The following is a 26,186-nucleotide window of genomic DNA, read 5'->3' as shown; positions in this document are numbered from 1 at the left end:
GAAATAAATTATTCTACAATTGAGAAAGAGTTACTTTCGATAGTCTGGTCGTGTAAGTATTTTCGACCGTATTTATTTGGTCAAAAATTCACAATTTTTTCAGATCATAAACCATTGCAATGGCTCATGTCATTAAAAGAGCCCAATTCACGTCTTGTACGCTGGCGCCTTAAACTTGAGGAATTTGAATACGATATAAAATATTTGAAAGGTAAAAGTAACAAAGCAGCTGATGCATTATCTCGATATCCCGATATAAATGCATTAGAAACTGCATCAATGGATGTCAATTTAAGTGACATCGATGAAATAATGAATGAAGAATTTGAAAGAATTAATTCCAGTACTCTCCCGAATTTAGATAATTTAGATCTTACAAATATATTAGATTTAAATAAATTTAACCAAAACGATTCAAACATAGAAAATCTCGCAAACAATAATTTACCAATATTACCTATAACGGAAGAACCAAATCCTAATAATAACGAAGACATTGAAACAGTACATACATCTGTTGAAAATCCTATTCTATCAATTCCAATTACCGAAAAACCATTAAATATGTATAAAAATCAAATATATCTTACTAATGGTCAAATAAATACCTTTAAGGTTAGAAGAGAGAAAGTATTCGAAAATATTCGTCTATACGTTACATTACCGGTAATTGACATCGAAAATAATATAATAAACTTCATTAAAGAATATATTGACCCCAGGAAAAATTATGCACTTTATTTCCAGAACGAACCCTTATCGAGAATATTTATTGTAACTGCACAGAATATGTTTAAGAATTCTGCATTTAAATTTACAATGTGTACCAAATCAGTAACAGATATTGAAACAAAAGAAGAGCAATTAGAAAAAATTAAATATCATCATATATATAAATCAGGTCATAGGGGCATAAACGAAGTTAAAACATCTCTTAGTTGTAGATACTACTGGCCGAAGATGATCGAAGATGTAGAAAACTTTATCAATAATTGCGATACATGCTTGAAAAATAAATATGATAGGAATCCCCCTGTCGTCAAATTTAGCCTAACACCCACAGCGTCTAAGCCTTTTGAACATGTACATATGGATGTTTTTAAAATTGCAAATAAAATTTATTTAACAGTAATTGATTCCTTTTCGCGTTACGGACAAGCTTACCCCATAGTAAGTGTTACAGGATTTTCCACAGTAGACTCTTTACTAAATTTCATAACTCACCATGGACTACCTCAAAAGATAACAACAGATAGTGGTTCTGAATTTAAGAATTTCGATTTAGAAGACTTTTGCAAACTTCACCATATAGAATTGCATCATACCACAGCGAAAAATAGCAATTCCAACTCGCCAGTTGAACGATTTCATTCAAGTATTTTAGAACATTATCGATGTATACAGGAAGATAATAAGAATTTGACACCGGATCAAATAATGAAACACGCGATTCTTAGTTATAACAATTCAGTTCATACAGTAACAAAATTCACGCCTTTCGAAATTATAAAAGGACATATAAACAATCCTGACCCGTTTGACCTGAATGATCATTTAGTTATATCTCAATACGTTCAAAATCACAAAGAAACCAGTAAACGCTTATATGAAAAAATTAAACAACAAAACGAACAAACTAAACAAAAGGTTATAGAGAAATTAAATAGAAAAAGGTCCGAACCTTTAGACTATTCAAATCAAAAAACCGCCTACGTAAAAACTAAATTAAGAAATAAGAAACTCCCTAAATTTAAACAAACTAAAATAATCAGAGATAAAGGTATTCTGCTTAAAACCGATAAAGGTACGTATCATAAAAGTATTGTCCGAAAACCAAGAAGTAATGTTCGGAAATTGTTACAGGATGTCGACGAGCACGCGAATCCTGATGCTTTACCTGATTCTTCGCGTATTTCAAGCGACCTGTAGTGTAGAAGACATACAGGTTACGAAAATTCAAAACTTCCTTCTTCCTATCCAATTAGGAAACGCTAGATTAGTATATAGTAAACATACGTTTTTACATTATTTAGATTTAAGCCAACTTATTAAGCAAATAGATAGTCTAGTTACGCATTTCAATTACATAAAAAATAGTATTACAACTGTAACCACTACAAACACTATATCCTATCACGCTTTAGCACAGAACATGTTAATAAGAACCGAGTATTTGATCAACACTGTACAGAAAAAATTCGAAAATTTGAATCCTCATATCAGAAATCGAAGAGGTTTGCTAAATGGCGTTGGTAAAATAAACAAATGGCTATTTGGAAACCTCGATTCAGATGACGAGATAAAATACGATAACGCAATTACTTTATTACAACAAAATCAAAAGAACATTATCCATGAAACTAACCTTCAAATTTCTCTCTATAAGAAACTCATTGATCATTACAATAAGTCAATTACTACTTTAAATAAAAATCAAGCAAACTTTAATAATGGGTTACAACTATTTTCAGCCTCTGTATATAACAAAATTGAAACACTAGAAAGTTATCTAACGTTTCAAGGTATGTTGTATCAGATTAATTTAGACTGTCAGTCAACAATAACGTTTATAGATAATATTGAGAACGCAGTTGTATTTTCGAAACTTAATTCTGTACATACGTCTATAATTTCTAGTTACGAGATACTGGACATAATGCAACATTTAGGAAAACTATATTCAGAAAAACAGATTCCTAAATTTTCTAACATTTTAACATACTACCAATTTCTTGGAACTCAAGTATCAATCATTGATTCGAAATTAGTCTTTGCTATCCACGTACCTATACTCATCTCCGAAACATTTGAATTTTACCACCTTTTTCCCATAATCCAAAATAATAAAATGTGCACTCCTAAATTCCCTTACCTGGCACGAACGCAAAATGAAACGCAATCAGAAAAAGAAGAATGTCCACCACTCGAAGGTACCTACTATTGCCGTCAAAATTTTGTCCAAAGGGATAATTGCACCCTTAGTCTACTTGAAGGGAACACTCTCGATGATTGCCAAATTCTAGAAGTCAATATCGAAGAAACAATCATTCAACAAGTTACAACAACAGAAGTCCTGATAATGCCGATTCAACGAGAAAAAATACTTTCAAAATGTCAATCCGATCAATACCTCGAAATAGAAGAACCATCACTTGTCAAAATCCCAAAAAACTGTGAACTATGGATCAATAATCAACGATACATCAATGACGACGAAATCAGTTACGGTAAACCATTTGTCCTGCCAAAATTAGAAACAAACAAATTATCAACTTCAAAACACTACGAAAAATATAACATAACAAATCTCAATCTCGATGATCTTTTCCAAATCAACGAATTGTCAAGAAAATTGAAGCCGATCCAAGAAACTTCCAATACACAGAGTCATGTAACAATAATCGAAAGCCTTTTAGCGATAATATTCATTATTTTAATAGCAGGTGTTTTGTTCAAATTCAAATCAAAAATTTTAGTATGCCGAAAACACACAAAAGAAAAAAGTCAAGAAAACCTGGAAAGGGCCCAAAAATCGAAAAGTCAATCCATACTTTTCGAGACTTAAGGAGGGAGGAGTTACATACGCCGCTTATCAAGGAAACTTAAAAGCGCAGCAGAAACACTATACTTTCTGAGAAATTGTTATTTAACAACATATGCAGATAAATCTTACTTTCTTGTAATATCATTTAATAAAATTCATTCTCTGTTCAGATCTCTAACAATAAACTTGTAATTGCTAGAATAAATATATTTTTTAAAAACGAATTTTTCGTAAAGAAAACCAAAATTCTGGCCTAGTGATAGTCAAACAAGCATTAAAAAAGGTACAAGTTATTTCTTGCAACGATAATCTCTCTAATTTACATACAAAGATTTTGCATTTTAACGCACGTCAATAAAGTCTACACGGACTATGGTAACCTTTAATTGTATACGGATTGGAAACAGTAATTTTCTTTTCGTTACTTTGCATTATAATCTAGTATTGGCGAAGTAAATTTTTGATTTCTACTAAAAACAGTTTCTGCTGTTGAACTGGACTACTATACCCTACATTTTCTATTACTCCCTTCTGTATGATTTCAGGTAATTATATAAATGAGCAATTATATATCGTTTGCTATACCATCGTATTCATATGAACAGGTCAAGATTATATTATATATTCTTGACTCGGCCATTATTGATAGTAAGTCAGTAACATCAGTCTAAGTTTTCTCTCCAACAATGTCACAGTTCGAATTGAAGTTCCCTACCTATTTAAATATATATTCTGGCGTGTGGCAATTGCTAGTTCTGTGAGTCTAGCCACTCTTAATAGTTCATTGTATATTTTTGAAATGTTGCCTCCAAATGAACACAAAAATAGCAAGAAATCAATGGAATAATATATTCCCATAATTCTTATTATTTATGTAATCTCATCTTAGATTATAATTATCCAATTGAAATACGGTGAATAGTTTTATTAAAAACACATCGAGAAGGTAGAATGAACTTTGAATTATTTTCCTTCAAAGCACTGCCATTAGATGCATTTATCCCAATGTGAAATGTGTTACTGAATACCATTTACTCCAGTGCTGTGTTGTAGCTTTCGTAAAGTTAGTAATAGTGTCAAAAGCGCCAGAAGTCATATCGTTCCAAATCTATTGAGTAAAGTAGAGGTTGACAAACAGAAAGACTTTTAGTGGGCGAAAATTCATGATTCAAATAAGTTGTGGTACGATTACTTTGTAACAAGCCATTCGGCTTGTTATGTTTGTCTTCAAATATTTTCAATATTCTTTTGTTCACGTATTGTGGCTCAGTAGTGACTTCTATTTTTATTCTAATATTCGAGTTTTTGAAGAAATTAATTTGTTATCCACCTCCCACTCCATTCAAAGCATTCCATAAAACTGCAGCTTTTATGCTAAATCGTCCTCTATATATCTACACACTAAGTATTCAAAGTAAATTTAATGAAGTTTATGATGATATTATACTTAATATTCGTTGATAAATTTTTCTCAGTTGTTTTTAATTCATAACTACTTTCTATTCGTTGTGCTCTTTTGGATGAACAGTTGATGGGAATTTATTTTGTTTAATAAATTCATTTGTTCCAAAACTTTTTTTATTGTCAAAGTAAGGTTACAACTTATCATGATAAAAAAGTCATTAGTCTATTCTCCAGGTTTCTTCACTTTCTTGTCCTTTGTTTGTTTAGTTTTTAGTTGTACCCATTGGAACGAAGTGAGTTCGCTCTAATCTGTCATAACCAAAGAAAGCAATGATCAAAACCTTGATGTTTGACTTTGATTAACGGGCCGTTTAAGGCCACTTTAATATCGCTCATACTACTTCAAAGTGACTACATCATTACAACAGATAAATTCTAAGGTCCTGATTTCTCACTACTTGTCTCTGCGCATGAAGAGCATATAGAAGAAATTAGGTATAATGAAAAACAAATGAAGGGAAAGGCAGATTTAACCTTTGCTAACTGGAATTTCTTATATCCATATTCTGCAATGGTATATAAACTGTAATTTATTATCTTATCTAATGAATAACTATTCATTTCCTATCAATATACGTAACTCATCCATTGCTATTTGGAAATGTATATTTAATAAACCAGACATAACTAATCATGCTAGGTAATCATAGTACTTATAATATTATCAAATATAATCAAAGCCATAGGTACAATAAAAAGATAAAAATAGCATTAAATAACCAAGAAATAACAAAAAAAAATTTGTTTAATAATAAGTTTGTTCCAGCATTATACTCTGATTTTATTTCGAACTCTTGAGCACTACCCATGACTTAACTATAATTTATAACGAACATGTATCCAACAATTGCTGCTGGAACACCACCACCACCTTTAACCCAGGTAGGGAAAAGAAGCAAATCATCATTTTTGTCTTTATATAGTTACACTGGTCTATTCCTTTTCATCTCCACTACACTAAATACTCTATCTCCATCTTAAACATATTTTACAACCTGATAAAGCAGAATACACAATCTAAAGTATGTTTTGACAAACGCGGATCGTATGTTCCAAAATTTATTAAAAACATTTTTGCTAGTCTCGAACTAGTACGGAACAAGTTAAATTTGTACAAAATGAACAAAATGTTTTACGTTCATAAAACATTTTGTTCATTACTTAAACATGATGCTGTTTTCATATTGCGCTTTAAGTAGTTGCAGACAACCTGCTGGAACAAATATAATAGAACTACATAAATCTTTGAAACAAATACAAAAATGGGAATTATTTCTTTGAAATTTTTTTATGAGTAATATGAACTGTTCTTTGTCTTTGTCTACTATGTCTTCAAAATATGCGTTTACGTTTAAAATAGTGTCTCGTCTAATGAAAGTCTCTCACCTGTAAGTAAGACTTTAAGATTAGGAAACAGTAACAAGTCGCTGGAAGCGATAGGTGACTAACCAATTCGAAGTGCAATCATTAGGTTTAGCGATGGCGATAACCGAAGTGAGACAAGGTGCGTTGACCTGATGGAAAAGCACTTTCGTTTTCTTCAAGTACGGTCGCTTTTTACGAATCCCCCTTTAACCTTATTAAACAATAGTGTTTAATATTATCCTGTTTAATGGTTTCTAAGATTACCACAATAAGAAAACTATCTCATAAAACAGTGGCCATCACTTTTCCGGCCAGTGAAGCCTTTTTCGGAGCAAAATAACCCATTGCAATCCACTAGCCTGTCTTTTTTCGTTTCAGGAGTGTGGTTGTTGCTTCAGTTTTCATCTACAGTAAAATTCGACTCATTTGGCTCAAAACGCCTCAATAAGACCTGGGATGTGATCATTCGATTGCGCTTTTCAATTTCCAAAAATATTTTCACAACCATTTACTTATACAATTATCATACAGAAGTTTAGCGTCTAAAATAAATGAAATTAGTCATTTTAAATGTTAATAGGCGTTATTTTGTTACTAACTACATTTGATGAAAAGTGACAAGAAAATTGGTTAACGATACGAGATCGCTACTCGTTTTTTAAATTCAACAACATCGAGTTGAATTTTTGAGAGCCGCGCCCTAACTTATCTCTTTTCCATGGGTTTGGTTTATGATTCATAATACATAATTATAATTTTTCAGTTGTTGTAACCAACGAAGAAATCCACGAAAATTTCATTCAGCTTGACACTACATTAATTAGTCATATTAGTTGACGTTCAGATTTGTTAACTAAGCGCATAGCATTCCAATGATACGGAGAATTAATCGAACATATTTTAAAAATAAAATCGAAAGTCGGCTTACAATGTCTGTCTGCTATTCTTGATGCATGTATGCATTGGCATACCTAGAATTTAGTAGAGAGCACTGCGTCCGGAATAAGTTGGACTTTTTGTTGCTGTGCTGCCGTCATTTATCAACGTCGACCGTGCCAGCGAGATGCCGTTCTCGTTCTCCATCTCACCATTGCATTCATCAGAAGAATACAAAATTTTTAGATTCATACAGAAACGTACCGCAAAAGAAATTTACAGGATAACTGAAGAAGATATATATTGGGTTTAGATTGTATTATAATAAACTATTCATATTATATGATACATTGGAATTTTGAAAAAATTGAGGTTTGTGGGAAATTGTAATATCATTATCCTATATATTTCAAACAACCTAGTATAGTGGTCGGCAAGGTTTTGTAGAGTCAAAAATAACAATTCACAAAATTTCAAAGTTTTCAAAGAGCTACAAATTTTTTTGTTACCCATAATAAATAATACTCCCATGATTCAAGTTTTTTGGTAAAAAACCAATATTGTTTTCAGAAGAAAAAATATATTTTTATTCATTTGTAGTGTTTTTAAGAAGATTTACTATGAAGGATAGTTGGTTTTGAATTGCTCAATTCTGCCAACAAATTTATCTTCTAATTTTTTATGTGTGCTGAAGTAATTCGTGTCAACAATTACACTGGTTTTACCACGTTATTGCTTTAAAAACTGAAAATGAAATAATTTACCGCTCTGAATATCTTCTGCAAAAATGATTAATTTTTTTTAAAACAAACCAATTATTCTACCAAAACATAGGATGGGTTTCCTCTCCTTGTAATTTTAGATTGGGATCTTTTAATTTGGCTGTGATATCCACCTTAAAGTAACATTTTTGCAACCATTTGTCGCTCTTTAATTCGAGGTGTTTAATGCTTTCTGCATTTAGAAATGAATGTATTTATTTCATTTAAGCACAAAGTAAGATTTTTCAACACCTTACCTTTGGAGAGCCATTGCATTTTATTATGATGAGCTCGGAATATTGAGTCTCCATTTCCAATCACAATTCATCAAACTGAAGATGTGCTTTTGACAAGATGTTATTAACAATTTTCTTTTTGCACAAAGCGCTTCTTGGTTTATTTTGCTCTGGAAAATTGTTGTTGTCCCTCTATTTTTTCATGTCATACTTCTGACTCCATCTGTTCCTATTGAAACGATTTAATTTAAATATATCTAACGAAACTAGCAGCTGTGCCGTAACTTTTATGCCGCATGACTCTGCGATACCAATGATAATACAGAAGAAAGTTGTGTACCTTTCACCTGCAAATATGTTACATTAGAAGACATTTTAGCTATTCTATCCTGTTTTAGCGGATATATGCAACTCTGTGTTCTTTATCAAATTTCCTGGTTTGTTTTTAAAATCACGAAACAGATGCACGTATGAAGCAATTCTTGACGTGTTTCACGAGGAAGGTGGCGAAAAAAGAGATGGAAAGAGCCGTAGTTTCACATCCAAAGAGCAGCATGTGGCTCGCGAGCCGTAGATTGCCCTGACCAAGTAAGATGTTGCAGCTTCATTTTTCGAATTGTTGTGAAAATTATCATAAGAAAAAATCTTGAGAACACTTATTTTCCACATATTCAACATTGCTTCTTTACATTGAAAAATATTTTTATATTTTCTGTGTGTGAGAACACAACGTATTGTCTCTATTTCTTACTATTCTTTTGGTTTTTTTGGAAAATTTATTATGTATATTTCGGATTTAGTAAAAAAAGTTTTATTGCAGCTTCTACAAATATTTTATACTTATTATTAATATTCAATTTCATGTTCCAGACTTACGTTGATAGCATTAAAAAGACCAATACTGATCTCTAAAAACTATGAGGAGCACTATTAGGCTGCCTGAAAAGTTTTTTGAATACGATTATTTTGACACTTCTCAAAGTCTGATTGATATAAGTACCACGTTTAAAAAAAGTCGGTATATCATCAATAGTGCATGTATAAATTTATATTTCACACTTCTCGTAAAGAACTGCGGAGAAGATGTGTTTTAATGTAAATAGTTGAAGGATATTTTCTATTTTTAACCTTTTTTCTTTATAGTAATTTTCTCTGTTGTCAAAATGAAGATAATATTGATAAAAAAAAAGTTTTTCGACATACTTCGCTTACAAATTCTACATTTTACTATTTGAACTGAACCATACAGAACTATTATAGTAAGCAGCAGCCTTAAAAGTGAGAATCGATTTGCTTACAAAAGTCAATGTATTCGAAAGATGCCTTAATTTATAGCAAAACACCTAAAATTACCAAATTATGATGTCTACACTGATCATTCTTATCGAAAAATTAAAAAGAGTAGGGGGGTAGAAAGTAAACATGAAAAACCAATAAAAACGTTATAAGCCAAAAATTACTTGTCTTAACACAAAACTGAATATTGCATTAGAATTAACGTATCTAAATAAAAAAATGTTCAGAAAAAGCTGTTAAGAAGGCCACATACAGAACAGATATGTTGAATATTCATTCAAAAAATGGCTACATGTTTTTTAACGTGGTGTAACCGACTATATTTGTATAATTGGTCTTCTTCTTCCTTTTTTTGGCGGTTATATCTTTTCTATTTAACCACCATTAATTAATCATCGTCCTTAGTACCGAATTTCTATTGTTTTGATATCTTGGTGGAAACTTTTACCCTGTCCATTGCTCAAATTCTAAGGAAAAATGAGAGTTAAGACATTCGGCAGCAAAGCGATTCACAGAAATCTAAAAGTTAATTAACTAGCTGTTTGTACATTGCATTCAAATTTTGGGCCAAAAACAAAAATACCCTCCTTAAAGTTGATGTCACATAACTGGGTTAAGGTTTGTCTTGGGTATTTGATTGCTTTAACCTATTTATTAATAGTCTCCATGAAGTTTTTCATTAGAACATGTGAAACGTAAAACGGTGGCAAAAAGGCATTTTTGGATCTACAATAATAATTATTCAGCATTTTGAGGTCTCTGTTGAAATTCTCACTTTCCGCCAAATTTGCCTGGTATCGTCTTTATTCACTGCACAACTTTTCCACAAATAAAGAAACCAGCTGTTACATAAAACCTTCATGAATTTTCACTAAAATTATCTGCCGTTTGTAGAAGTTGTATTCCATGATTGGCATAGATGCTTTTGAAATTGCATTATGTAATAAAACAACTTTTAAACTATATTTTGATGAATATATGAACAAGCCCCATTCAAAAGAAGTATGCGAGATATCGAGTTCCTGTATTAAACCATCGATATAAGTATAGGCATATAACGAGTTTTACACAATGTAAAAGACAAGGCATTTCTTTTAATTTTCGTTTCTTTGACAAGTAAGTTCCACTTGTCACTAAATCATTTAATTATTTTTGACTATCAGATGTCGCTGGCCGGAACTAAGACCAGGCGTGAATGTGGTATCGGCATACTTATCCATGGAGTTTCATGAAGAACCATTATAATTACTTCCCACAAAAATATCTTGCAAATACGAAGGTGCCGACGAGATGGTAGGCAGTTTGGGAATCTGAATGTTGTTCAATCACGTTTCTGTTTTGAAATAAACGTTAGTCGTTGTTATACAAAAAAAGTAGAAATTTAAACGACCACCAAACTCACCGACATTTTAAAAAAAGCTGATTTTAAACGAGAGAATATTTGATTGAAAATTAGGGTGATTCTTCGATATTAAGTCAAAATAAGGCGAAAAAATAAATATTTTCAATCAAATAGTCTACAGTGTGTTTGGGGAATGTAGAGATGAATTTTAACCAAATTTCGTAAAAAAAAATGTTTTTTGTGGCAGATAAAAATAAAAAAACAAAAACTTTAATTTTCCACAAAAATTTTGAGGTTATGTTAAAAAAGTATGATTACAAAAGTTGTAGATCTTGTAGTTTTGCAGGAAACGAGGTAAACCGGTTTTTACTTGGAAATAATTTTTTCTTTCATTTTTATTATATGCTCCTCTTCCATTGAGTTTTATCCTACAATTCTTCTTCTTTCACAGGTTTTAAAGGCTTCTACCCTGGTCTACTTGGTTTTAATTTTTTCTCTCTAATTAAACAATGGTTTAATTTTTGAGATTTCACCAAAACCATCTAAATAATCACTATAGGATAAATATTCACATGAAATCAGAAATTAAATAATTCATATTATTGCAGTTTACTTTTTTTACGCTTATATTGATGTTTACCCGACATAATGACATCCCAGTGGATTTCATATTTAGAGCCAACATGATATATTTTATGAGTTCTTTAATAACTGTATTAAAGCCGCAAGTTAAATAATGAAATAGTTCGTTTAGGAGTATAAAAAATAATTTTTTGACAAACAAAATAAATATAACAAGAATTTATCTCACTTCGATTAAAATCTGATATTTTTCCAACAAATATATGAAAATTATAAGAAATAGATTTGTATTTAATAATATATGGAAGTTTTTGATTTTATGACTGTTTGTTGATATTTAACAAGTTCGTTGCATTTCTAGGAAAATTCCACGCTGCTGCTTTCAAGATCACTTGCAGTTATCAATAAATTCCAGTAAATAAACCTAAAAATTCTAAATTCTCTCATACATTTATCATTGAGGATGTAATTATTGATTATTTTATAAAAATATGCGTTATTGCGCCTAGAAGATTTCAATGAAAAACCATTATTTATAAAATATAGTACAGGCTCTCCACAAAAGGAGAAATGTATCTAGAAAAGTTTCTACTTATTTTAAACTAGAATGCAAATCAATTTACAGGATATTGCTTGAGAATAATGTCAGCTACATTACAGGTCGATGCAGAAGCTTATTTGATTTGTGTGAAGCACAACGAATATATAGAGGTATCAACCAATAATAAACAAAATATTGGGAATAATTTTCTTCAGTCGACTACCCTTGTAGAAGTTGTTAACAATGAGGAGAATAATGGAGCAAGTACCAGTTAAATTAATAATAATATGTAAAAAGCTTTATTTTAGGGTGGGAATTATTTTTAACAAGACAACACAATAAATAATTATATTCTTTAACATTTCATATTCACATTATGTATGAATAATTTTTCATGCAATAAGAAACAAACGATTAAAATCCATTTCAATTATACAGAAATTGAAAAATGTGAATAGCAATAATAAACACCTTCGAGCAGTAATAGCTTCTAATAGCAAAGAAACATGATTTGGGGAAAGCTGTTTTGTACTGGTATGTTTTTTTACCAATTGTGTGATAAAATTGGTAATTACGGTGATGTGGGAATATACATTTAAAACCAGTTGTATTGCTTATTGTAATCGAAACCTTCCTATGAATGCCTTCAATTTCATAATCTGGTTATCGTATAAAAAAAGAGTGACATGAATTACCTGGGTCTATTAGATTTTACTGTTATTAGATTTAAAATATAATTTTCATAATGATACCTTTATCAATCCTAAACCGGTTGTGGTTACAAATTCAATTTTTTGAAATGTTCATTAATACATTCAACATTGGGTAATAGTTAATATCAAATATCTATCCTATCTTGGGAATCCGGAATTTTCTTCCATAACGAATAGCGCCATAAATTCACTCGTCACAGTGATGTAGAAATATTTTACTATTTTAAAATTTTAATGTATTATTTCTGCTTCGTTATTAGAATAGAATGGACTCCATTTCTAAGCGATTTCTAGTAATTTTCTGTAGTGGGTTGGTGCCCCTAAATAATAGTTTCACACTGACTGGTCGATGCATTATTAGATCCTGTGTTAGTGTGGTGTGAGGTTATTTCAATTTTGAGATATTAATTACAATAAATTATTATTTTAGGCAAATATGGACAAAACATACAAATCTACAGAAGAAATTTCTTGGAAAGACACTAAAAGTGAATGGATATAATTGAATATATATATATATATATATATATATATATATATATATATATATATATATATATATATATATATATATATATACATATAACCATTCATGGAAATCAACGTAAACCTAGATGTCCGTTACAGATTCAAATTGATTGAAATTTTAATATAATAGATCCACTATTCCCTACTATAATCTTCCTGATTATGGGAATGGCCATTCCCAATAAATTGGATTAATCTGAAAAATGATTTCTTTTTCCGTTGCTGCATGCCACAATATTCCGGAACTCTCTTCCTCAATAGCCATATGCTATAATTTGGCATAGGTTTCTTGAGGACTTGATAAATGATTCATTACGGTTACTACATATCCAAAAAAATTTTAATTTCGGTTTGTCGATCAATGATTCCATAAAAAGCTTCCTATATGTTCTAAATCAATTTAACTTCAAAAAAGAATATATTCAAAATCTATCGAGTTATATATTAACATTTTAGATTATGTGTAGTTTTCTATGGATTTAGGTATTTTCTAATGTTTGTGCATATAAAATAAATACTAAAGATGTCAATAAAATATTGATAATAGATGATAAATAAGATTTATGTCTATGCCACATATTCCTAATAATACGATCACCGTATGTTTATAAGTACAATTAACGCAGCATAAAATCTTACGCTTGGTTGTGTTTGATTGTAAATACGAGCTTTTTTGACCTTCTTTCAACTATATGACAGTTCCTTGAAATATAGATATATATGTAAACTTGCTAGTCCTAAAATTCCTGTATATTCTATTTGCTAAATAGAAAATAGAGCTCAGAGTCGAATGAAGTTTATAGATTGTAGGATGTGCTGAAATAATATCTGTTGACGATGGATATTTACAATATAAAAAGTTTCATTTTTCAACATATTTATGCCAGAAACGTGAAGTTGTGGTTCCACTAGATACTTTACTAGTGCAACAATACGTTTGTTGAACTATAAATGGGATAAAAATGATTTGCGAGCTTCATTTTTATATGTAACCATTATTGTAACCAATGCAGATGTTAAAATTTGTTGTTATAAGTATATCCACAAGTTACCGTTATTTATCGTGTTAGGTTTTACTATTTGTCTCATTACGTCACATGTAGCAAAATAAAATCTCCACTACTTTCACTGTTTTCACAAGTTTGAATCGCGAACGAATCAGATGGAAATCTCAACGGAAATGGGTGTAAGACTAGATAGTGTCACCGAATATTCGGTGATAGTGTGTAGAAATGATCAATAAGCCTATAATCGATTAATGATAGAATTGCATAATTAATATCCAAATTTCTATAAGAATTTTCTATTCCTGGACAGAGATGATGTTAATTATTTATTGAAACCAGTCTCGGTGAAAATGAAAACATGTTTAACGAATAAGCATTTCTCATTAAAAACGACTTGGTGTACCTTCGCAATAATTAGAAACTGGTAAGATAATTTTCAGAATTAAACTTCCATAACTTCTCATATATATTATAGAAATATGTGAGAGCTATGAATAGTTAATTTTCATCTTGGTAATGTATTTGAACTTGAACTATGAAACAAACTATCCTATTACAAGAAAAAATCCCATTTACTAATGCAATTACAACAAACAACTCTCTGTGTTTAGAAAGTCACTAAATGTCATGCATGACAATTATCATCCGAATCATACCTATTACACTTTGCTTGTCTTCGAAATAATTAACAATCGAATAATGGAAGAATTTTTATGAGGAAGGATTATAACACAGAAAACAAAATCAGTCAACAGTAAGCGAAATATTGATTTTTATCGTTTGGCGTTTCCGCACCGTGCCTACTAAATAGCTACTAAATATTTCAAACATGGTAAAATGTTGCTTTGTAATTAGCTTGATTTCTCTTGATTGCCCTCTTAATTAGCCTTATTAATTAAATTTATAATTACTAATTAGATGTTTTCATTGGATTTTAGTAACGTTTTTTGTAGCTTATTATATAAAAAATTTACTATTTATATATTTCCATATTTTGTCATGTCGTTGAATTCTGTAATATTTTTTTTTGTTTTCATCTCATTAGGAATCTCACTACCAACCAAGGTTTGGTGTTATGGTAATTTGTGTGGGTTTTGAAGGATTTTCATCAGTTACAGTTGAACATGATGAAAAAGTGACTATTATCAACAAAAAAATAAATGTGTTTCAATGTTGCCGTTGTTGATATTTTCAAAAATAGTTAATAAGTAATAGTTGTATCAGGTTGATCCCACTAATTATAATTATCAGTATTAAATAATAACAACATGATAAAAACTCCCAAAAAACTATTTAGCACTTGAAAAATACTATCAATTTCTGAAAAAACACTAAATTCAAATTGCAGCCTTTCCCTATTAATTTTGACAGTTCTAATATACTTCATTTGATCAAATTAGATATAATATTTGAGGTTGAATTGAGTATTTGAATCAATACAACATTTTACTCCAGTTTATTAAAACTAAACAGATTTCGTTATCCTTTCGTTGAAAATTATACCAATAAAGGTATATTCTCATAAATACTGATAATATATACTCTCGGGTGCCAGACCCCCAACCCCCATCGAGGGCGCGAAAGCCGCAGGGCCCCCAGAGCGACCCCTCAACGACAGAACTTTTTTTCTGCAAAATAGGGGGCACTAAGAGGGGAGTTAATTTTTCCTTATAAGACGGAAAACGCTATAATATTTGCACATTCCATATTGTTACAACGTATTTTCTAGGACGTATTTAATTGGTGCGCGCCAGAATATAATTTTGAACATTAGAAATGCCGACAGAGCTTCGAGAAAATGACTTATTACACATTAGGGGGGAAAATTAAATGGTTATTCTATGAAAATTGTTGCAACAGATTTTTAAAATATCATTTTAGTTATTGTTCGTGATTTTATCGACCTGATTATCCGCGAAAATAGTTTCTGCCTTCGGGAAAATCGACAACTTGAGACAACAATTCGTAAAAAGCAACTCTTAGGGTAAATCATATTCTCACAGGTTCTCACGACTCTGTACTGTTTGAGAATGAAAACCATTTTTGGCACTGGCCGAAACGACAATTGGTGACCAAGAATATATATTGCAAATATTTTTAGAAAGTGATCATTTGATTTTCACTCCCTTATGAGTGAGGGGATGAGTAATGGTATTTTGTGAATTATCTGCGCCCTAGAAAATCATTGCAACAATTTGCAGTGTGCAAATATTTGACTGGTCACCAGCACCCTCTATTTTGTAGAGAGAAAGTTTAAGTTTAACAATGTGGGTAGCTCTCAGTCCATATTTCAGCATTTGGGCTTTAATAGAAAGCGTATTACTTTGTTATAAGTTGCAATAACTATTAGTTTATACTTCAGATTCAGTTAACTACCAAAACGGGTTCTAAAATTTAAGTTAAACTTAGAATCATATCTAATGAACTGAAAATCACAAACAAGTAACAATTAGGAATTATAGAAGGTGTATAAGACCCTAATACTTGTTAACTACCTGTCTTATTTCTGTTTTCTCTGTGGGTTTTTATGATTACTAAGAGGTAGCAGATATATTCAAAATTATGTCAAGCTCATGATAGCTGAAGCTCAATATATTTAAACAATTGGGGAAGTGTTTATTGTTGAGAACATTTCTAATTCTAGTGCTATTAGTTAAATTCTGATAACATATAGTTATGATTCATCTTTAGAAACAATATCCAAATATAAATAGCTTGAGAGATGATCAGAAAATATGGTAATTAAAAAAGATGTTGTTAAGAATATAGTATTTAGGGCCATTTTTAATGGCTAAGTTAAAACTTGAGATTAAACTAAAGTTTAAACTATATCCTTGGACTCTAGTTTAAACTAAAAATGAACAAAATTTATCTATTTTAGAGGTCACAGATAAACAGACATTTTTCTGTCAGTTGTCAGTCGCGCGAAAATATAACCAACATTTTTCGGATATTTGTATTAAAGTTGATTTGTAACTTGTCTAGACAAAAATAAACAAAGATCAAAAAACATCGTACAATTTGTCTGAAGTACTGCATGGAACGAGAAGGGAAAAGATCGGGAGTAGTTGACAAAGGAATTAAATGATGAAAATAAGAAAAACGGTCATGTTTTTGATAGAATCACAACAAATTTCAAAATAAGTGAAACATTTTATAAATTTGCTCTAGAACGAATAACTTTTTGTTTTCTCGGCGTATTGACAATGTTAATAATTTCATCATCATCATCGTCTAGTTTACCAAATATAAAGTGTAAATCTCCAATCATTTTATAATATCATAAAAATGTAAACAATTTGAAAAAGTTAGGTTAGGATCCTCCTTTTCATGTTAAACTGAAGTTTAAACTACCCCCAGCCCGCAGGTAACGTTTAAACCGAAGTTGGTCAGTAAACGTCATCTATAAAACGTGAAAAAAAATGATATCTGTAGTTTGAACTGACCACTGTGGTTTAAACTTTACTTAAAAAGTGTGCATTAGGAAGTTATAGTTATCGATATATTTAGGAGCAAACATCAACATCACATTAAAAATTGATAGTACGAATAAGTTCAAATTTAGTGTTTTATTAAAAATTAGTGATTTATTAAGTGCTTAATATGGTACAAAAATTTAACGAATGAAGTCTAGGAATCAACGTTTCCTTACAACGTATATTTTACAAAAAAACATTTCAACTAAAGAAATTGTACGTCTATGAATGCTTTTCATGGTTTTCTTGAAGAACAACTGACAGTCAACGTTTTGCAAATATCACGTGAATATGCTGCGCTTCTTTTTAAGGGAACACAATGAAAATTGAAACAATGGTGATACGCCGGCTGTTGGATACCCGGTTGAATGGTGAAAAATGATGCCGTTTTTCAATTATTCGCTGTGCTATTATGCAAAGGGTGAATAGAGATTGCGAATGCTGACCAAGCGTGGGTTCTTTCTCTATATATTTAACAGTAAAATGAATGGTGGTATAATGGTGACTTTTGTTGCTTGTCTAAATGTGCATTAGATATAAAAATATCATTGTGTCTTAGAAGCATATTAATTTATGTAAAGGAAAATTCAGAAAAATATTTTTTTAAATGAAAGTGTCGAATCTACTATACCTATGATTACCAAAAAATGTACTTAATATTTATCTATGATATACTTTTGATTAAACATTAGTTAGTTTTTTCCCAAATATTGATATTAATCAATTAATTAATTAAGTGATGCTATTTTTAAAAACAAAATATGATATAAAATAAAGTCATGTTAAACAAGTTAAAAAATATCTATTTTTTTTAGAAAAGGACAAATTTTTCATCACAACTTCTAGGATAGTATCTTAATTATAAATTACGTTTAGTATTGTTTCATTTACTTTCTCAATGACTTTGACTTGACCAGGTGAGACAGTTTAATTGATTTCCATATCTTGGATCATTTTAGCTATAAATGTCAACTAATGTTTTAACATTTTATATTTTACAAAATTGCGAGTATGTGTTAATCAGTATTTTAATTAAAAACAAAGAAAAATCTTTTCAACTTTGCTCTTTTATTATTATGTTCAGAAAAAAATTACAGTTATCTTTATCAATTTCCTTTTGTTTTGAGCATTTTGTATAATAGTCTTCGTGTAAATTCGTATTTTTTATTTATTTGGGGAACAGAACGAATAGAATAGAAAAGATTTTGTTAGGTTATATTTAAAAAAAATGTATAAATTCAGTTTAATTTCTTATTTCTTAGACCTTTTATATATTTTCATGTTTCTAAAACTCCTGTTATAAAAGTAGTGTTTATTTATTTATTTTGATAATTCTTGAAACATAAATATTCCGACGTTTTGACTACATCACCTACATCATGATTATCAAAAGAAAAAGAAAATCATAAAAGAAATTTGTTTTAACAAGAATAATTTTTCCTTAGTTTTTACATCTCAGAAATATGTAGCAGTCATCAATTAAATTATTTGTAGTTTTATTAGAATTTACAAGATAGAGCTCTCTATGAATTTTACTTAAATTATTGAATCATTTCTAAAAATTCTGTTTTTCCTATATCAGATTCCGTTCCAAGAATGTTTGAATCTTTATAATTGAAATTATGTTTTTTTGATATTCTCTATGCCGAGAATTCCAAGAAGAGAAGAACAAGAACAAAATCTTCAGTGTAGTGGAAAAAAATCTAATAACTCTAGAACTAATACAAAGAACCATACAATAAGTGAAAGACATTAAACTATGAAATAATATGTAGTGAATATTAAAGGTGAAACAAGACTGTTTTAATTGTTCCAATAGTTTTTATTTTTATCTCCTATATATTCCAACTCGAAATAATTTATTTTTATCACAAAATTAAAGAAATTTATGAAAGAACGATCTGAATTAACAATTATGTTTGAATAGGTTGTTAAAAATATTGTGTTATACGTTTGAGTACCTACAAAAACAATTTTTCAACTTTAGTTCACTTGCATGACCATTAAGCAGAGGAATCACGAATATGAATAAATTTATTATAGCTTGAGGAAAAAGAGTAAAAAAACAGGAGCGAATCGCGCCCAATAACAAAAATGATCCCAATTTAAGTTGAACGGAACCGTGAGATAACTTTTCTATTTTTCTGACAAAATATGAGATGGATTTCAGTATTGAAATATTTACGTGGGAAAAATGGGAATGGTATATAAACCTTGGTAATTATATTTAATAATACTGAATTCAACTGAGATGTTCGAATAGTTATAGCATGATAAATAATTAATAGGATATTGAATGTATATATTCGTGGAATAATGAGCCAAACACAGTGTAAAGAATTAACATTGAATGTCTTTGGATTACGATATTGCCATAGAGAAGAGTCATTATGATTCGTCTCAAATTTGTCATACTTGTTTACCACTACCTACAACGAATGTGAGAAAGAAATCAATCTAAAATATGGGACAGAAATCAATCTAAAACATGGGTGGCCAAGCTTTTTAGCAGGTTGGCATATTTCTGAAGAAGCATTTCGTATGGAGCCGTTCAATTAATTTAAAACAGCGTGGTATCGTGAATTTTATTTTTTGGAGAAAATTAAAGTTACAAAATGCGGCTGTTAGTTGGATTCTTAGTAAAAACATTCGAATTTTGTTAAAATTTTAGTCCTCAGTCCATAATATTGCAATAGACGGCTGACTACTATCTGTTATCCAAAAATAAGTAAGTGATCGAATTAGAATAAAAAATATGTGAAAATTCTGTTCTTAGACAATCGGAATTATTATAAAACTTGGGAAGTTTATTTAGCATCTTTGCATGAGTGAATTATCAGCGTCATTGAATAAATTCTTTAGAAGTGTCGAATTGGGATTTACTAAAATGAAAAAGAAAATTGTGGAAACATGGAGTTGCCGTTTCGTAACATAAGAATAACTCGAATTCGTCAGTAACATTATTCTAGAATTTTATTCAACTCAAGACAAACCGACAAAATCGATTACGAAGTCGTCGTCTACGACATGGACTGTGAAGCCGGTTATAATTGAAGAGTCGAAATTACGCGAATACGCTGGCTCACGCAATGCCAACGTCTATGATACTGTTTTTGTTTAAATGTTTTCATCACAGCGGCATTTGCTTATATTGATTTTGAACCAATTTTTAAAAAGGCCTTTTCATTTATTTGTTCGTTTGTTTATTTTCTAGAATCGCGCGAGAACTTCGTTTGTATATAAATTCGAACTTGTTCAGCAGCTAGAGACAGTTTATAATTCTAAGTAATAGTGAACGAAACGAAATAGTGGAAAGTAACAGGTAAATTTGAATAAATGATAAAAGTAGTGAATATCTAATTATTATTAAGTAGTCATAAGTTAATTATTATTGTGTCTAGTGTAAGTGTATCAATAAAATAAGAAAGTAAGAGCCAGTGTGTGTATAAATTCACTTTACCTTATCTAGATGTTTGTATATGCTTTTAAGTTTTGATTTACGCCTATTCTACTTCATACATCTTTTATATAACTATTTTTGAGAAGGGCGATAGTTCTTACTCCGATTCTGATAAAAGGGAAGGCCGGAATAAACTACAGGTGAAAATTCAACGCGAATGCGTCGGAATTTTATCACTAATTTAATGCAAGTAACCCACTTACGCCAACGACCTCATTTGACCTGGAAGCTACAAAAAATATTTATAACTCTAATGAAAATTGAAATGAATGTTGTCGGGGATTTATGGGGATACCTGGCAAGTAAATGAGATATGTTGTACGTATGTAGATTAATATGTAATCTCTGCTATGGTGGCTAATGTACTCATGAGTAGAAAAGCGAGTTATGTCTTTTCCAGAAATTTGAATAGAGTGGTAAAAGTTTGACTAGTACATTCAGGCACGGCTGTATTTTAATGAATAATCTCAAAATAAGTTATACGAAGATTAATTTAAAAAAATGTTACTAGAGTCAGTATAGTTATTAATAATGGTCTGGATGACCTTTCTACAGAAGCTTGTGTATCTGAGGTTGAATTGGTTGATAATAATATTTATTCACTAGTGTTCCAGGTGAAACGAAGTGTTTGAATTCGAAGTGCGCACTTGTAAAATATTACATAATGTTTTTAGATGGACTAAACAATCAACGATCGTTAGGGTAGTTTGTGTTTCTGTATGTAACAATAGTCGCCGATATTCTCATATGAAAGATCCAACCAGGAAATAAATTTAATCTATAGATGAATGCTAGATTATCTTCTAGAAACAGGGCTACAAGACCACCGCTTTACAAATGTGACTAATTTTTTACACTTTATATCACAGCTTGATTTTAAAACGAGTAGTCGAGGACAACATCAAGGACATCTTGATTGAAAATATCATCCATTTTAATGGAGCATGTCTGTAATCATATTGGTAAATGTTTACGAAGACTCGTCAACAAATTTCACAGAATCTGATCCAGAATCTAAATAAAAGAATTTTTTTTCTAGTGGTTATAACTGTGTGAGCAGGAAGCACTTGTCACTAAAGTCTTTGAATTTATTATTAAAAATTGAAATTTTCATTAATGACAATAAACAAGAACCACATTAAAATAAATTTTAGAACTTGCTTTTCTTTCAATACGTTAGTTAAATTCGTTTCAAAGTAAAACTTATCCTAAACATATCAAATATATCGAATGCCAAATGTAAAAAGATTAATATCAAGCCTCAAAATTATAATTAGAAATGATTATTGTGGTAGAAGGTGAGCTTTGTTAACCAAAATAGAATATCAGGAACTAAAACTACATTTATTTCAAGTGAGTGTTTCACGTTTGAAAAGGATTTAAAGTGTTTAATCAACATAATGGAGATTTAATCACTAGATTGCAGAATCACTGAAAAACAAACAAAGAAGCGAAGTCGAGAAAAGAGCGGTATGAAAAAATCTATTATGAACTACGCTATAAACGAAAAACATATTATTTTTAGAAATAGCTACGGCCTAGCAATAAATAAATAAAAAGGATCTCAGCAAACTTATTTAATATTCATGCGTAGTTCCATCAAGTCGAATTCAATTATATGGTATTTTTGAATTCAGTATGAGTTTTATCAACAATTTTGTTTGGCACATACCCATGTGTATAGTAAAAGAAATGCAAACTTCAGAATCCTTCTTTGAAGATGGATTATTATGTATAAGAGATTTTGTTTCAAGAATTAATGGGATTCATTCAGACTCAATACACTAGAATTCTCAGCAACTGCTAATATTATATCTACTGGAAACTATTTTTGTTGTTTACGAATAATGATCATGACTATTTTATCATTATTATGATGTACTGTTCATCAAAAGCATGATATTTCCGTGACTGATTTTAAGATACTGAAAATGATATTTTCCTCGTTCACTGCTCGTATTGTAATACACTGATAATTTAACATTGTTTGTTAATAGAAACCAAGGATTTCACATAAAACTGAGTTTATAACTTTTTAATTGAAATTTTGACATATTTTCAAAATTAATCTAATACTCGCCATTCTCATATCTGTCATAATTAATCAAAAACAATGTCGATCGAGCTGTTTCTTATCTAAATTTCATAGAAGAATACGATTGGACATTTAATTCACATATCAGTATACCATTATTATACATAAAAATCCGAAGCATCAGAGTTTTAGTACTGTTAGTTCTAGATTCGAATTATTCCCAAATTTCTGAATCATTTTCATAAGACGTTTTGACGACTATAATAATGCTGATAGCATTGGGAACATTTGGAATAGGATTACGTCATATCATGTTTCTCCGTATATTATGAGTAATTTATTTAACAGATGAAATGAAAAAGGTCCAATCATGAACATCTATCACCTTGCCACAATGCTACCAAGTCTCAGCAAGCAAAAACGAACTTATTTTTCTTTTAATAAACAATACAATCTAACCACTTTCAAAATAGAACATAGAAAACGCTGCTAAGGAGTCGATAGGTACATACATAGTTTTAACCAAAAAAAAAACTAACACAACTCCATGGTTCCGTCGAGAAGAAATAAATGTAAGCAGAAACGAGAAGCTTTCTTAGCGTATAAGCCGTTACAAACACCAGAAACTTACAACATGTACAAATTGATTGGGAACGAGACTAATTCAGTAGTTAGACTGAAAAATTGGAGGAAGACTTCTACAGTGGCCAAAAATGAATATGGAAAGTGATAAGACAACAATGAAAAGAAATAACTGAACTTTGCGAATCAGAAAACAAGAGACGAGGTAAAAGGACAAGTAGCTAACGCAAATAAGGTCGCAGGATGTCTTCAGAACGTAGTATGATGGAACAAACCAACACCTAAGATAAGAAAGAAAGGCACGTATTTACAAAGCGACAATCAGACCTATAATGACCGATTATGTGACATACTCGTAGATAATATTACCGAATGGGTTTCACAGTGTAAGAAATAATAGAACCACCATAGAAATCGAATGACAGACGAAAGATTGGAAAAATAACAAGGAATTAATCTTCAATTGGAACACAGAACAAGAAGTGACATTCTAGAGCCAGGATGAGGAAACATATCGAAGAAGGAACAGGCGTCAAACCGACCTATTATGGGAGAAAGAAGAAGAACTGTTGAAGTGAGTTCTGTGAGATATGTTATGTTGAAGCGGACGAAAAGCTAAAGCCCTTATGAATCTCGATAAATAGACTACCATGATTTTGCTGCATTACCCAGCGTGTTCAAAGCACACCCACAATTACGAGCCTAGAATTGACTTCTACATAATCGAGTGATATCAGAGCTATCTGGCTATATGCCTTTTAAGCTATCTTTAGTTTTAGTGCCACTAGTCTTACTCATATGGCTCCCGACGTCTTTGGACCATCCGTATAACAGGTGACTTTTAACAATATGGATTCACTTCCTTTCCAATTTTCTTACATAGTTTAGTTATTTTAAATTTGTTGTTAGAGAGTTGTGAATCTTATAACAATTGGTTGACTTATTACATTGTCAGCTTTCGATAATCAGCACTATACGTCTCACTTATCTGCGATGTATGTCTATGATTTAACATATGTATTATTATGTATATTACTATGTATAAATCTGTGTATTGGTGATAAGAATGTCAACGAATGAATAACAATTGTTTAAAAGTTGAAATGAAAAAAACAGAATTATTCACACATAATAAATCTGAAAATTATAGAGCTTGTGGTGGATGTGAAAATTTTTTTTATAGAAATGTGAAGAAACACTTGCGGTTCGCCAATTATTTCACAAAGAATGAATCAGCTTGTTAGTGATGCAGAACCAACTTTGAAATCATTAAATTACATACAGAGAACACTGTCCGTCAAGATAGTCGAAGAAGGTATGGCATTACCGCAAACTTTAATTTATAAACATGTTCGAAACTAAATTGTACTATAGTAACCATAATAAGACGGTATTAAAGCAAGTACTTTTTGGGTGGATATGGATGTATTTATGAAATCATAATTTATTTTATTCTTGTTACCAGGTGTCCTGACGATCTATATTGGTATTGTTATTGTATTATAATTGAACCGAAATAACGGTATAATTAATATACATTTGACGTACAGGTTCTGTAATTTTTTCTCCCCAATATTAAATTAGACTATTAACACTCCAATAATTTCGTTCTTGAGATTTTTCTTAATTTTTTCTATAATCCACTGGACTTTTTCCAACTTACGATTTAATTGACCTTAATGGAATTTGCTTATGGGACTGATGGGTGAGACAGCAAAAATCTCTTTTTATGCATTGCATTGAAGTGGTATAAATATCTTTTTGTCGACTTACAAATCAATAATCATTTTATTCACTCATCTCTTATATTTTTCTGTTTGTTTATCCTAATTTTTCGTAGGACAATTATTACATTAGCATATCTACAATTTTCTGACAGACTTAGAACAACTTACAAAAATACCCTCGATATTTGTACCAAATATTTGTTTTATAAAACACATATCATTATACCTCCCACACTAGCATGTTCGCAAATTTGTTTAATAATTCCGTGAGCACAATATGAATTCCAAGCTTAATGATGGCGTCGTTCGTAGGTTGGTGATTCCCCTAGCGATTTGGGTATTTCACATACCACACACTACATCGCCTCCACCGCTAATAGACAATAGAAGTAACTGTCTTGACATTGATCAATTCGGATTTCCTGAACTTTCAATATCCTGGTGAATATTCTGTATGGAATCACTGTACGAAAAACCCTAGCGGAAATTGTCTCCTTTTAAATAGGTATAACAAAAATATTCTCCTAATTTTTTCAACGAAAATGTTGCAATATGTAATTATGAAAAAAAAACTAGTCTGTTGATTTGCTAGTTTCATAAAATGAAATTATATGGCTTTCTTGCAATGCGATTTCTACTGCTCCACCAAAC

General features: G+C 30.5%; 1 protein-coding gene across 1 annotated transcript in view; it reads right to left on the bottom strand.

Annotated features, from left to right (window-relative positions):
* Window positions 1–8,069: 8,069 nt before the first annotated feature.
* The window catches only part of LOC130441274 (probable inactive serine/threonine-protein kinase scy2), a 34,627-nt gene continuing 16,510 nt past the window's right edge, over window positions 8,070–26,186 (bottom strand). Inside the window, exon 4 of the mRNA XM_056774874.1 lies at window positions 8,070–8,144. Within this exon, the coding sequence (XP_056630852.1) occupies window positions 8,070–8,144 (75 nt within the window). The remainder of the gene's footprint in view (window positions 8,145–26,186) is intronic.

The sequence above is a fragment of the Diorhabda sublineata genome, chromosome 3 (assembly GCF_026230105.1).
Source record: "Diorhabda sublineata isolate icDioSubl1.1 chromosome 3, icDioSubl1.1, whole genome shotgun sequence".
Classification (NCBI taxonomy): Eukaryota; Metazoa; Arthropoda; class Insecta; order Coleoptera; family Chrysomelidae; genus Diorhabda; species Diorhabda sublineata.
The sequence above is the reverse complement of the archived record's forward strand: the minus strand, read 5'-3'. Positions and strand labels throughout refer to the sequence as shown.